The sequence below is a fragment of the Aethalodelphis obliquidens genome, unplaced genomic scaffold, assembly GCF_003676395.1.
Source record: "Aethalodelphis obliquidens isolate GAN/ISIS:26980383/991018 unplaced genomic scaffold, ASM367639v1 scaffold27, whole genome shotgun sequence".
Taxonomy (NCBI): Eukaryota; Metazoa; Chordata; class Mammalia; order Artiodactyla; family Delphinidae; genus Aethalodelphis; species Aethalodelphis obliquidens.
The window spans coordinates 12,136,799-12,149,749 of record NW_020837971.1 but is presented as its reverse complement, the minus strand read 5'-3'; the positions used below and the strand labels follow the sequence as shown (position 1 = coordinate 12,149,749).

The following is a 12,951-nucleotide window of genomic DNA, read 5'->3' as shown; positions in this document are numbered from 1 at the left end:
ATAGATTCTTGCTTCTTTTCTATTTAGAGAAGACCTTTCAATATTTCTTTTAGGGTAGGTTCAGTACTGCTGTATTTCTTTAGTTTTTGCTTGTCTGAGAAATTCTTTCTCTCTCCTATTCTAAATTATATTCTTGCTGTGTAGAGTATCCTAGGTTGCATATTTTTCCCTTTTAGGACTTTGAATATGTCTTACCACTCCCTTCTGGCCTGCGACGTTTCTGTAAAGAAATCAGCTCATGTCCTTATGAGGGTTCCCTTGTAATTATCTCTTCTTCTCTTGCTGCCTTTAGAATCCTCTCTTAAACTTTTGCCATTTTAATTACAGTGTGCCTTGGTGTAGGTCTGTTTGGGTTCATCTTGTTTGGGACCCTCTGTCCTTCCTGTGCTTGGACATCTGTTTCTTTCTTTAGGTTAGGGAAGTTTTCAGCCATAATTTCTTCAAATACCTTTTTGATCCCCTTTTCTCTTCTCCTTCTGGGCCCCCTATTATACATAGATTGACATGCTTTATATTATCCCATAGGACTCCTATTGCTTTCATTTTTATTCGTCTTTCTTTCTGCTGTTCTGATTGGTTTATTTCCATTATTTTATCTCCCAGATCACTTATTTATTCTGCATTATTCAGTCTTCTGTTCATTGCCTTTAGCATAGCTTTTGTCTTGGCAAATGAGTTCTCTAATTTTTCTTGGCTGTCCTTTATATTTTCTAGTTCCTACAGTAATCTGCATTTCTACTGGGAACCTTTCTTAATTCAGTATTTTCATTATCTCCTTTTTGAACTCAGTATGTATTAGACTGAATAGTTCTGTTTCATTGTTCTTTCAGGAGAATTCTCTTGATCTTTTAGTTGGGAGTGGTTCCTCTGCTTCTTCATTTTACTTATATTTCTCTTACTCTATGAATTTAGGAGAAACAGTGATCTACTGTGGTCTCAAAGTGCTGCTTATATGTGGGAGTGTCCCTGTGTGGCCTCCGCGCGTCTAATATTTTTGTTGCGAGGGCTGTTTTTAGTAGGGGTGTCTGCTGCATCTTTCCTCAGTGTGTGCTAGCCATTATCCCCTTGATAGGGGGTTTGACTGGTGTTTTGATGACCACAGCCTGCACTGGCTGTTGAGCAAGGCCGCCTCTTTGCTCTGTGGTTGTCACAGCCCTGTCAGGGGCAGGATGTGCTTCCCAGCTGTTGGAGTAGAAGCCTCCACATCTGTTTCTGAGCTTCGGTTTGAGGCAGGAAGGATTGGAGTGGTCCTGCTGGGACAGGAGCCCCAAGGATTCCTCCGCTGGAGATTTGCACCCAGGAGTATTTTCTGTGCTGTCACCTGACACCTGTTGTGTGGACTTACACAGGACACTGTTGTTCACACTGCCCTTGGCCTCACCTCTACTGTGGGGATGCAGGCAGTTGGCCTGGATGTCCCTCGGGTGCTGTGTTCCCAAAGCCACCAGCGCTGATCTGTAGGCGCAGATCCACTGAAGTCCGGTATCAGGACCACAGGAGTCACGCACCTGGATTTGCTGTGGGAGCTGTGGAAACAGCCCAGCCCCCAGCCCAGCCTCCAAGTGTGTGTACCCGCAGAGCCCACAGCTGCTAAGGCCAGACCCATCCCAGCCGAGGGAGCACCTGTAGTCCACTTGAATGCCCCACAGGCACTGAGCTTACAAAGCTGCTGGTGGTGGCATAAATCCATGGATGGCATGCTGTGGGGAGAGGGCTCAGATTTCAGCCCTGCTTCCTGAGTCATGCGGCCCCTCAGCTCTGATCTCAGCCCCACCTCCACGTGTGGGCCAGCCCCTGGTGCTTGAGTGATCCCAAAGCTCATAGAGGTGGCACCACGCCAGCTGAGAGCACGCTGAGACATAGGCTGCTGTGGAGGGCCCTGCCCCTCCCTTCGTGTGCCCCTTAACAGCGGTGCTTCGCTTCTGCCGTGGGCCTGGTCGTCTTCCACCTAAGCCGCCAGTTGCAGCCTGTGCCATGCTCTAGCCCCTTCAGGCTGCTTTCATGCAGTCAACCCTGTCCTCTCCCTGTGTCTGTCCTCTGAAGCCAGAGTTTCAGCATCCTGCCCCTGTATGCACCAGCTGATGTGAGTCTCAGGCTGGGGAGTGCAGAGAGGTGGCACGGGCCCTCTGTTCAGGTCTCGCTCTCCTCTGCCTGCCTCAGACCGGCTGTTGCACTCTCCTCCCAGCCTCAGAAGCTCCTTTTCTGTCCTGGCTGATTTCCCTTCCAGTGAAGGGCCTTCCCAGGGTGCAGGAGCATTTCCTCTTTCACACTTCCCTCCCAAGGGTGCAGATCCTGTCCCTGATTCCTTTTCTTTTCTTTTCCTCTCATTCCACCCCTTATTGTGGAGATTGCTTGCACTTTTGGGTGTCTGAGATATGTTGCCAGTGTTAAATAGCTGTTCTGTGAGAATTGTTCCACATGTAGATGTGTTGGTTTTTTTCTAATTTTTTTTAACTTTAAAAAATATTTTTATTTTTGGTTGCATTGGGTCTTCATTGCTGCACACGGGCTTTTCTGTAGTTGCAGTGAGCAGGGGCTACTCTTTGTAGCCCTTCTCATTGCAGTGGCTTCTCTGGTTGTGGAGCACAGGCTCTAGGTGCACAGGCTTCAGTAGTTGTGGCTCGTGGGCTCTAGAGAGCAGGGTCAGTAGTTGTGCACGGGCTTAGTTGCTTCATGGCATGTGGGGTCATCCCGGACCAGGGCTCGAACCCGTGTCCCCTGCACTGGCAGCTGGATTCTTAAGCACTGCGCCATCTACAGGGAAGTCCCTGTAGATGTGTTTTTGATGTATATGTGGGAGGAGGTGAGCTCCACGTCCTTCTAGTCCACCATCTTGATTCTGTCTGTGAGCATCTTTTCATGTGCTTATTGGCTATTTACATTTTTTTTTTTTTAGGAAAAAAATGTTTTTGGATCTTCTGTCCATTTTAAATTGGGTCATTTGCCTTTTATTGTTGAGTTTTTAAATATATAGCCTAGATGCAAGTTCCTTATCAGATATATTATTTGCAAATATTTTCTTCCATTCTGTGGGTTGTATTTATGTTTTCTTGGTGGTATTCTTTGAAGCACAAAAGTTTTAAATTTTGATGGTTCAATTTTGCTTTTTTTGGTGTGTGTGTTATAGTGTAGAAGGCTTTGCCTAATCTAAGGTTATAAAGATTTACTTCTTTTATTCTAAGAATTTTGTAGTTTAGTTCTCACATTTTAGGTCAGTGATCCATTTTGAGTTAATTTTTGTGTATGGTATGAAGAAGGAATACAATTTCTTTCTCTTATTTGTGGCTGTCCTGTTGTCCCAGAACCATTTTGTTGAAAAACTATTCTTTCCCATTGAATTGTCTTGGCACCCTTGTTCAAGAGGGATTGACTATAATGTGAGGATTTGTTTTTGGACTCTCAATTCTATTGTTATCTATTTGTCTGTTCTTATGCCAGTACCACAGACTTGATTACTCTAGCTTTGTAGTAAGTTTTGAAATCAGGACTTTTTTTTTCAAGACTGTTTTGGCTATTCTGAATCCCTTGAATTTATATATAAATTGTTAAATTTTTCTTTATTTTTTTGGCTGCGTCAGGTCTTTGTTGCTGTGCACAACCTTCTCTCTATTGGTGGTGTGTGGGCTCTCTCTCTAGTTGTGGTGCACAGGCTCCAGGGCACGTGGGCTCTGTAGTTGTGGCGCACGGGCTCCAGGGCACGTGGGCTCTGTAGTTGTGGCGTACGTGCTCCAGGGCACGTGGGCTCTGTAGTTTGCGGCACATGGGCTCTCTCATTGAGGCATGCGAGTTCAGTAGTTGTGGCGCGCCAGCTTAGTTGCCCTGCGGCATGTGGGATCTTATTTCTCCGACCAGGGATCGAACCTGCGTCCCCTGCATTGGAAGGCGGATTCTTTACCACTGGACCACCAGAGAAGTCCCTGTCATCTGTTAATCTTCTTTCGTGAAGTGTCTGTTAGGGTCTTTGGCCCAGTTTTAAAATTGGCTTATTTTCTTATTGTTGAGATTGCAGAGTTCTTTGCATATTTTGGATAACAGTCCTCTAACAGGTGTGTCTTTTGCAAATATTTTCTCTTGGTGGGCGATTTGTCTTCTAACTCTCTTGATAGTGTATTTAATTTGCATTTCCCTAATGGCTAATGATGATGAACATCTTTTCATGTGTTTATTTGCCATTTAATGAAATATCTGTTTATGTCTTTTGTCCATTTTCTAATTATTTAATGTTGAGTTTTGAGAGTTCTCTATATATTCTAGTTATATGGCCTTTTTTGGCTACATGTAATATTTAAGAAAATTAATTTCAGTTATATGCATAATACATGATTGCATTCTTCATTTAAAAACGAAGATAAAGTTTAAACCCTCAAATCCTTTCCCTTTTCACCATCCTCTCATGGGTAACCATTATTACGTATTTCAGGTATATCCATCTAGATTAAAAATAGCTTTCTCAAGATAAACTCAGAGCATGTACATGGTGTTGTTTGTATATGGGTTTTGCCAAAAAGTTGTAATGTTTGTATCGTGGTGCAAGATGCATTTTTGACCCAAGAATATTGCAGAGATCTCTCTGCTGATAAATATCTCTAGTCTGTTCCTTTGAACTGCTGTATAGCGTTGATTGTCTGACTATGTTAGGTTTATTTAGCCATTCCTCAGTTCCTAGACATTTAGGCAGTTCTCAGTGTTCCTTAGTAAATAATGCTACAGTGAACCACCTTGTGCATGACTCTGGGCACATGTGCAATTGTTTCCTTAGAGAGAGAGAGAAAAAGGGAATTTTGTGAATATTGAGGTATGTGCTTTTTATATTTGAGTAGATCCTGCCATATTGCCCCCCCCCGAATGTGTTTTTCCCCCCACCTTGGCCAACAAACCACATACCTTTTGACTATAAGACCCACCCACTACTTTGTATCCCAACTGTCTACCAACTGCAAAGAGGAGGGATATCTGAGGTGGGCCTTGAACAGGAGTGGGATTTAGACATGTTGCTGGTGAGAGTCACATTTATTGAGTGCCTTCTATGTCACAGGGTGTGTACCCAACACACTTTCGGTCCATCTCTACTTATTAGAAATTGTCACGGACTGGAGGGGACTAAGGAGGCATGGAGATTAAGTTCAAAGCGAATTCTAAGGTCCCCTCTAAGCCGACTTCTAGGGTCCAGGAAAACTATCTAAGTAGCTTTCCACCGAATTGGCGTCCTTCACAAAGATCAGTCCATAAACAAACAGATTTGGCATGTGACGGTGCAACACTCAGGGCGACAGCCTGCAATTCCTTGCGCTTCCTCCGTAGAGAAGCCCTCTCCCAGCAAAGGCCCAGAAGTTAGCTCTCATACCTGCTCCTTTCTCTTCTAATTCAACAAGGCTTGACTCTTACTTTTTGGCTGTTGTGAACATTTTGCCCTTAGGAGCATTTCCTAACTGCTAGGAGCTTGTGAGCACCTAAACGCTTCAGCTGTTGGCTTTCCTTGGGGCTTTTGACAAAAGTGATCTTGTTTTTCTATCAGATTACTTGTGCAAGTTATCACACGTCTCAGGGCCTCTCTTCAACAGATTGTTTTTGGCCGCGCGGCTGTTGGGATCTTAGTTCCCCGACCAGGGATCAAACCCATGCCCTCAGCAGTGAAGTGTGGGGTCCTAACCACTGGACTGTCATGGCTTCTCTTCAACAGACGTTAGATGCTCTCTGGGCCCCTCTCTCTCCCCATAAATGGTGCTTCTGTAAGGACTGAGAATACAGACGGCTGAATGTCCCTCCCCGCCCACCTCCTGTCTATAGGCAGTTGTCCACAACAGCTGCACTCAGGGCTGCTTGAGCAAAGGACTGGGAAATTATTTTGTAGTTAAAGAAATACGGGATGAAGGTTTCTGGCCTGCCAAAGAATGCTGCCTCTTTACTGATGTTATGGAAAAAGCACTGTAAGGCTGACTCCAGAGCTGAGCTCTGCACAAGGTTTTCCTTCCCACACTTGATCTTTCTCTTAGCAACCAGGCTGTAAGCGCAAGAGGCCTCTTCTGTTCATAGCAACCTCTGCAAACTCTCTGAAGGCAATCATTGACTAGGTGGCTGCAGCCTTGGGGGAATCCTGGATGTTTCCCACAATAGTACGGGGCCACTGAATAATTATAGTCTCCACTCTACTCCTCTGTGCGGTGATTCAGAGCATGGACTCGGGAGCCAGACTTCTTTGCTTCCAATCCCAGTTAATAATTTTACCAGCTTTGTGGCCCTGGGCAAGTTATTCAACAGCTCTATGCCTCAGTTTTTCCCTCTGCAAAATAGGAGCTAAGGACAGCACCTACCTCACAGGGTTAATATTAGGTTAAAAAATACAGGGAATTCCCTGGCAGTCCAGTGGTTAGGGCTGTGTGCTTCCACTACAGGGGGCCCAGGTTTGATCCCTGGTCAGGGAACTAAGATCCTGCAGGCCGTGCACGGCACATACAGAATACACTGTGTTTGCTATTATATGAATTTACAAATGTAACAAATAGGGGGTCTAGCCCCGTGTAAGGAGACCTAGACTTTATCTCTTATTCTTTAAAAACTTCTTTTCCTTTCCTTATGCATGGAACACACAGGTACTTTCTTCAGTGTGAATGTCTGTCCTTCCATCTGTTGTATTCCCAGCAGTGCCCACAGTAGGTGGTCCATAAAAACCTATCAAAAACTAAGGTCATGAAGGAAGACCTCCATTGACCTGCCACTCTACACTTCCAAAGTAATTTGCTAAAGGGGACTTTGGTTCTCCATTAGCTTCAGGTGCAATTCAGACTCCTTAGCCCATGCCAACCCTTAGGACTTCATGGCTATCTTCCCCTCCTGTGTGGGCAGCCAGGTGAATCTACTCTAACAGTGGATTACTTTGAAAAGTTTAGAGGAAGTTTTGGTAAATAGTTTTACTCTTAGGGCAGTTAGATGAGGCTGCCAAATTTTTTTACATCCTTGTCACAGAATTTTGAACATGACATTCCGATTCACTTTGAGACAATTTAATCTAAGCTTTGTTTGGAACCTAACATCTAACATCATGCCCATTATTGGTGTTAAAAATGGGTCCACACAGTGAGATTTAAAATGATGCCATTTATAACTTAAATGTGTTCGTTCTGGCACTGCTTATGAGTTAAGTAGGAAATTAAAATGAATTGGATTTTGAGGGGTTGTGTTCAGTATTGGGCCAGATCGTTTCTAACCCATAGGCTGGGTGATTAATAGGCCACAATTGCCCAGCAGACATCAAATGAGAGAGGATGGCCTGAAGTGTGATGAAATGGTAAGGGGGTGGTTTCTCCTGCCACAATTTGGAAATTCAAGCATCCCTGGCACTCATTCCGATTTAGAAAATGAATATAAAGCTGCCACCTACCCACTCCAGCGTGGAGTAGTATTCTAAAAGCAGTTATACATTTGTGACTTTCAAGACAGCGTCTTCCCTGCAATTCTGCACATGGGGCTCCTCCATTTCTGAGCCTTGATTAAACCTAAGCAATGATGATCCTGACTGAGGAAATCTGGCACAGAATTCTTCTCACACAGAAGTCCCTAAACTAATGGCTCAAAAGATTTAGTTGTAGTCAAGTCTCTGGTAAGGATGCCCAGGTTGATAAATCTGAATTGTAAACATCAAGTAACACCACAAACATTTAAAAAAAGAAAGTTTATTGGTCTTTAAATGGCTCAAATTGCAAATAAACCGATCGGGTAGTGGCATCAGCCTAAGACATGTGATGCATCTTTGTCGTTTGGCTTCATAGCACCTCAGTACCCAGGAGAGGAAAGGTCTCAAAGCAAAGTCACAATGTTAGTGGTTAGGACCCCTGGTTAAATGAGACTGCAACAAGTACACACGGAGATCGCTGGGCCCACGGGGCCGCGCTTACATTGGTAACTTTAATTCTGCACATGGCACAGCCTATGAAAAATATGAAAGATGTACATCTCAAACCCTTTAAGGACAAATATTTAATATGACAAGCCGGACGTAATATCTAAAGAGTTCAGTTCCTAAATAGCCTGTTTTTGTTAACTTTACGTACACATCTGTCACCTGGAATGCCTGAACACATCTTTGACTTGCTGAAATTAGGACTGAGCAAAAAGAAACGAAAACTTTGTTGAATCAAACTGTCCTAGTCCCATTACAAAGAAAAGAAAAATCTGACAGTGGTAAATCTCCCATTGAAATCATGGCCCTCCAGCGGGCACGCCATACAGTGGGAAAACAGCCTACTGTTTGGTGCCAGACATGTTTTCTGCACTATCCTTGGGTTTGGTTGTTCGATGTTAACTTTAGGAAAACGTAGAGACAGTGTTATTCATTACGAACACAGCCTACAAATAATCCCAGTAACTCCCGTACAAACTGTAACCTCGGGAATACAAATATAGAAGTTACCAGATGGTGAGCACGACTCTTCTGAAGTGTTCTAGTGCAAAACGCATTAGCACTGTCCACGCTTTTCCTGTGCTCTACACTCCAAGGAGATCAAAATCTTAACACATGCTCACCACTTGCAGAAAGGGATTTCCAGGGACCAGCATCTTAAAGAGGGTTCACTGAGACATAACTGGTACTGAATGCTCATAGTCTAAAATTATCTTACAAGTAGACGCTGGGCCTTCATTTTAAACTACCTTACACTTAGTTAAAAGCAATCAAGAAGCTCTGGAACCTTACTTGCAGGAACCAGAGTATGGCACACAGTTTAAATTTGGACAGACTCCTACCAGTAATTTCTCGAGAATCTTCTACACAAACGTTGTCCTCCATCCTGACATATATTCTCTCACCAGGACACATGGGCAATGGGCCCACGGCACAGTGAGGACACACCCAGAATGATGTAAGTGGGTTATCTTTAGGTTTCTAAATTAAGGCATATTAAAAAATTTCCATGTACAAGTTTACACCACTTTTCTAAGTTAATCACCGGGTAATTAATGCAGATTCACAGATGAATTACTCTCAATTGAACTATATGCAACAATCATGCCAGTAACTTTTTCTTCTATATTTTGCATAACAATGGTTAAAAAAAGTGGTACAGTTTAACTATCATGTTCACAATTGTCATCTGTCAAGGCAGTAGAAGACCAAGACATTTTAAAATGATATAAAATTTAAGCTTTATAATAAACCAGAGGAAGTAGCCTTTCCTCCCATTGCCCACCCCCATCTCACCTCTTGAATAGTTCAAGAAAGACTGCCAGCAAAACACAGGTGCCCACGCTACATTCAGGACTGTGATACATGTAGGCAATTACGAAATAAGTTGAACTTTGCTTCTTGGTGAAGCCACATTAATTTCTTTTTTAAGTGAATTTGACTCTCAGTGCAGTTCCAATTCATGCTTTTAGAGACACATAACAATTTCCAAAATGTTAAAGTAATTTCAGTCAATTGAGCCTTCAGTGGCAAAGCTTATAAATTATATTTCTTAGTATGGTCAAGATAAGAAAGGAGTTTGGGCTTTGATTATAAAATGCAGCATCTTTCTCTTATTCTCTTGGCTAAACTTTTCCTCTTCTTTTTCCCATTCTTTTCTTTGCTGTCTTCCATCTTTCTGGCTCGAATTTCCCTCATTAAATCAAAAAATACCTAGAAAGAAGAAAATAGGATAAATAAACCAAGTAGATCATATGTGCCTGGAATTTCTCTGATTCACAACAGTAAACCTGGGGAATATTATAGGAATATTTAGGAGCTCTTGCTTGGGGAGTACAGAGAGAGGAAAGCACCCAACTAAAGCCTGCTTCTCCAAGTATACTGAGAAAATGGGAAAAATGAATTTGGTAAAATGTGTTTACATAATATAACCTAATCTTTCTGTCTGAATTTTCAAGATAAAAATGAAAAAAGCACTACAAGTGAGGCTAGCTCCAAAGATATGAAACTCAGTAGGTTACATTTGAGAAATTTATAATTAGTAAATGTATTTTATCAATTAAATTTTAAAGTAATTTGTGTTTGATAAAATTTACATTTAATAACCTGGTTTTCTTCAGCCCTGTTTTAAAAAAACAGCTGTGGAAAATGACTGCTTCCTTTATCGTTCTGATACCAGGCACTAGAAAACAATTTTGTTTCTTGCACTATATTTGAGGATGTTTGATGTCTAGAAACTGGCAAATAATGGGAGATATTAGCCTAATAATTTAAAAATTACTACTGTAACCTTAAGTTCAATGTCAATAACAAATGTCTGAGTACACACTGAAGGGCCTAGAAGGATGTGGACTCACTGTACACAAATAGTGATGAGTGGATGAATAACTTCTATGCATCACACTTTTGCATTCTGGATTAAAAAAATGATTACTTCTAGAATAAAACTTGATAAGACTAAAAACAAATTCAAGAAAACTGAAATCATATCAAGCATCTTTTCTGACCACAATGCTTAGAAATCAAGTACAAGAAAAAAACTATAATAACAGAAACACGTGGAGGCTAAACAATATGCTACTAAAACAACCAATGGATCACTGAAGAAATCAGAGGAAAGCAAAAAATACCTAAAGACAAATAAACGAAAGCATGACAATCCAAAATGGACACAGCAAAAGCAGTTCTAAGAGGGAAGTTTATCGCTATACAAAATATATCTTGTATACAAAATACAGAAAAATCTCAAAACAACCTAATCTTACACTTAAAGCAACTAGAGAAAGAAAAACAAACAAAACCCAGTTAGTAGAAGGAAAGAAATAAAGATCAGAGCAGAAATAAATGAAATAGAAACAAAACCCAGAAAAGATCAATGAAACTAAAAGCTGGTTCTTTGAAAAGATAAACAAAATTGATAAACCTTTAGCCAGACTCATCAAGAAAAAGAGTTCAAATCAATAAAATTAAAGATGAAAAAGGAGAAGTTACAACTGATACCACAGAAATACAAAGGATTGTAAGAGACTACTACAAGCAACATATGCCGGTAAAATGGACAACCTAGAAAAAATGGACAAATGCCTAGAAAGGTACAATCTCCCAAGACTGAACCAGGAAGAAGCAGAAAATATGAACACAAGTACTGAAATTGAAACTGTGATGAAAAAACTCCCAACAAAAAAGTACAGGACCAGATGGCTTCACAGGCAAATTCTATCAAACATTTAGAGAAGAGTTAACTCCTATCCTTCTGAAAGCGTTCCAAAAAATTACAGAGGAAGGAATACTCCCAAACTCATTCTATGAGGCCACCATCACCCTGATATCAAAAACAGACAAAGATATCACCAAAATCACCAAAAAAATTACAGACCAATATCGCTGATGAACACAGACGAAAAAATCCTCAACAAAATACTCTGCAAACTAAATCCAACAATACCTTAAAAAGGATCATATACTATAATCAAGTGGGATTTATCCCAGGGATGCAACGATTCACAGTATCTGCAAATCAATCAGTGTGATACACCATATTAACAAACTAAAGAATAAAAACCATATAATCATCTCAATAGATGAATCTGATCAAAAGCTTTGTCTGCAACACCAATTTGTGATAAAAACTCTCCAGAAAATGGGCCTAGAGGGAACATACCTCAACATAATAAAGGTGGTATATGACAAACCCACAGCTAACATACTCAATGGTGAAAAGCTGAAAGCATTTCCTCTAAGACCAGGAATGAGACAAGGATACCCACTCTTGCCATTTTTATTCAACATAGTTTTGGAAGTCCTAGTCACAGCAGTCAGAGAAGAAAAAGAAAGGGAATCCAAATTGGAAAAGAAGTATCACTGTTTGTTTGCAGATGACATAATACTACACATAGAAAATCCTAAAGGTGCTACCAGAAAATTACTAGAGCTCATCAGTGTTCAGTAAAGTTGCAGGATACAAAATTAATACAGAAATCTGCTGCATTTCTATACACTAACAATGAAAGATCAGAAAGAGAAATTAAAGAAACCCATTTACCATCACATCAAAATACCTAGGAATAAACCTAACTAAGGAGGCAAAAGACTACAACTGTAAGAGGCTGATGAACATAATCAAAGAGGACACAAACAGATGGAAAGATATCATTTTTCTTGGATTGGAAGCATTAATATAAACTCAAAATGGATTAAAGACCTAAATGCAAGACCAGATACTATACAACTCCTAGAGGATAACCTAGGCAGGTTTTCTGACATAAATCGTGGCATTATCTTTTCCATCCATCTCCTAGAGTAATGGAAATAAAAACAAAAATAAAATGGGGCCTGATTAAACTTAAAAGCTTTTGCAGAGTGAAAGAAACCATAAACAAAATGAAAAGACAACCCACAGAATGGGAGAAAATAATTGCAAACCATGTGACCAATGGGATTAATCTCTAAAATTTAAAAACAGCTCATGTGACTCTATCAAAAAAACAAACAGCCCAACGAAAAAATGGGCAGAAGACCTAAATAGACATTTCTCCAAAGAAGACATATAGATGGCTAAAAAGCACATGAAAAGATGCTCAACATTGCTAATTATTAGAGAAGGAAATCAAAACTACAATGAGGTATCACCTCACATCAGTCAGAATGGCCATCATCAAAAAATCTACAAACAACATGCTGGAGAGGGTGTGGAGATAGGGAACTCTCCTACACTGTTGGTGGGAATGTAAATTGGTGCAGCTACTATGGAGAACTGTATGGTTGTTCCTTAAGAAACTACAAATAGAGGTACTACAAATAGAGGTAACATATGATCTAGCAATCCCACTCCTGGGCATATTGCCAGAGAAAAACATGGTTCGAAATGAACCCCAGTGTTCATTGCAGCACTGTTTACAATACCCAAGACATGGAAGCAACCTAAATGTCCATCAACAGATGAATGGATAAAGATTTGGTACATATATACAATGGAGTATTACTCAGCCATTAAGAAGAATGAAACAGTGTCATTTGCGGCAACATGCATGGACCTGGAGATTATTATACTAAGT

General features: G+C 40.9%; 1 protein-coding gene across 3 annotated transcripts in view; it reads right to left on the bottom strand.

The window, feature by feature from the left end:
- Positions 1-7,650: 7,650 nt before the first annotated feature.
- The window catches only part of RALA (RAS like proto-oncogene A), a 76,757-nt gene continuing 71,456 nt past the window's right edge, over positions 7,651-12,951 (bottom strand). For all 3 annotated transcript variants that reach the window (XM_027123969.1, XM_027123968.1, XM_027123970.1), the window contains one exon: positions 7,651-9,610. In XM_027123969.1, coding sequence (XP_026979770.1) covers positions 9,488-9,610 — 123 coding nt within the window. In that variant the 3' untranslated portion in view covers positions 7,651-9,487. The remainder of the gene's footprint in view (positions 9,611-12,951) is intronic.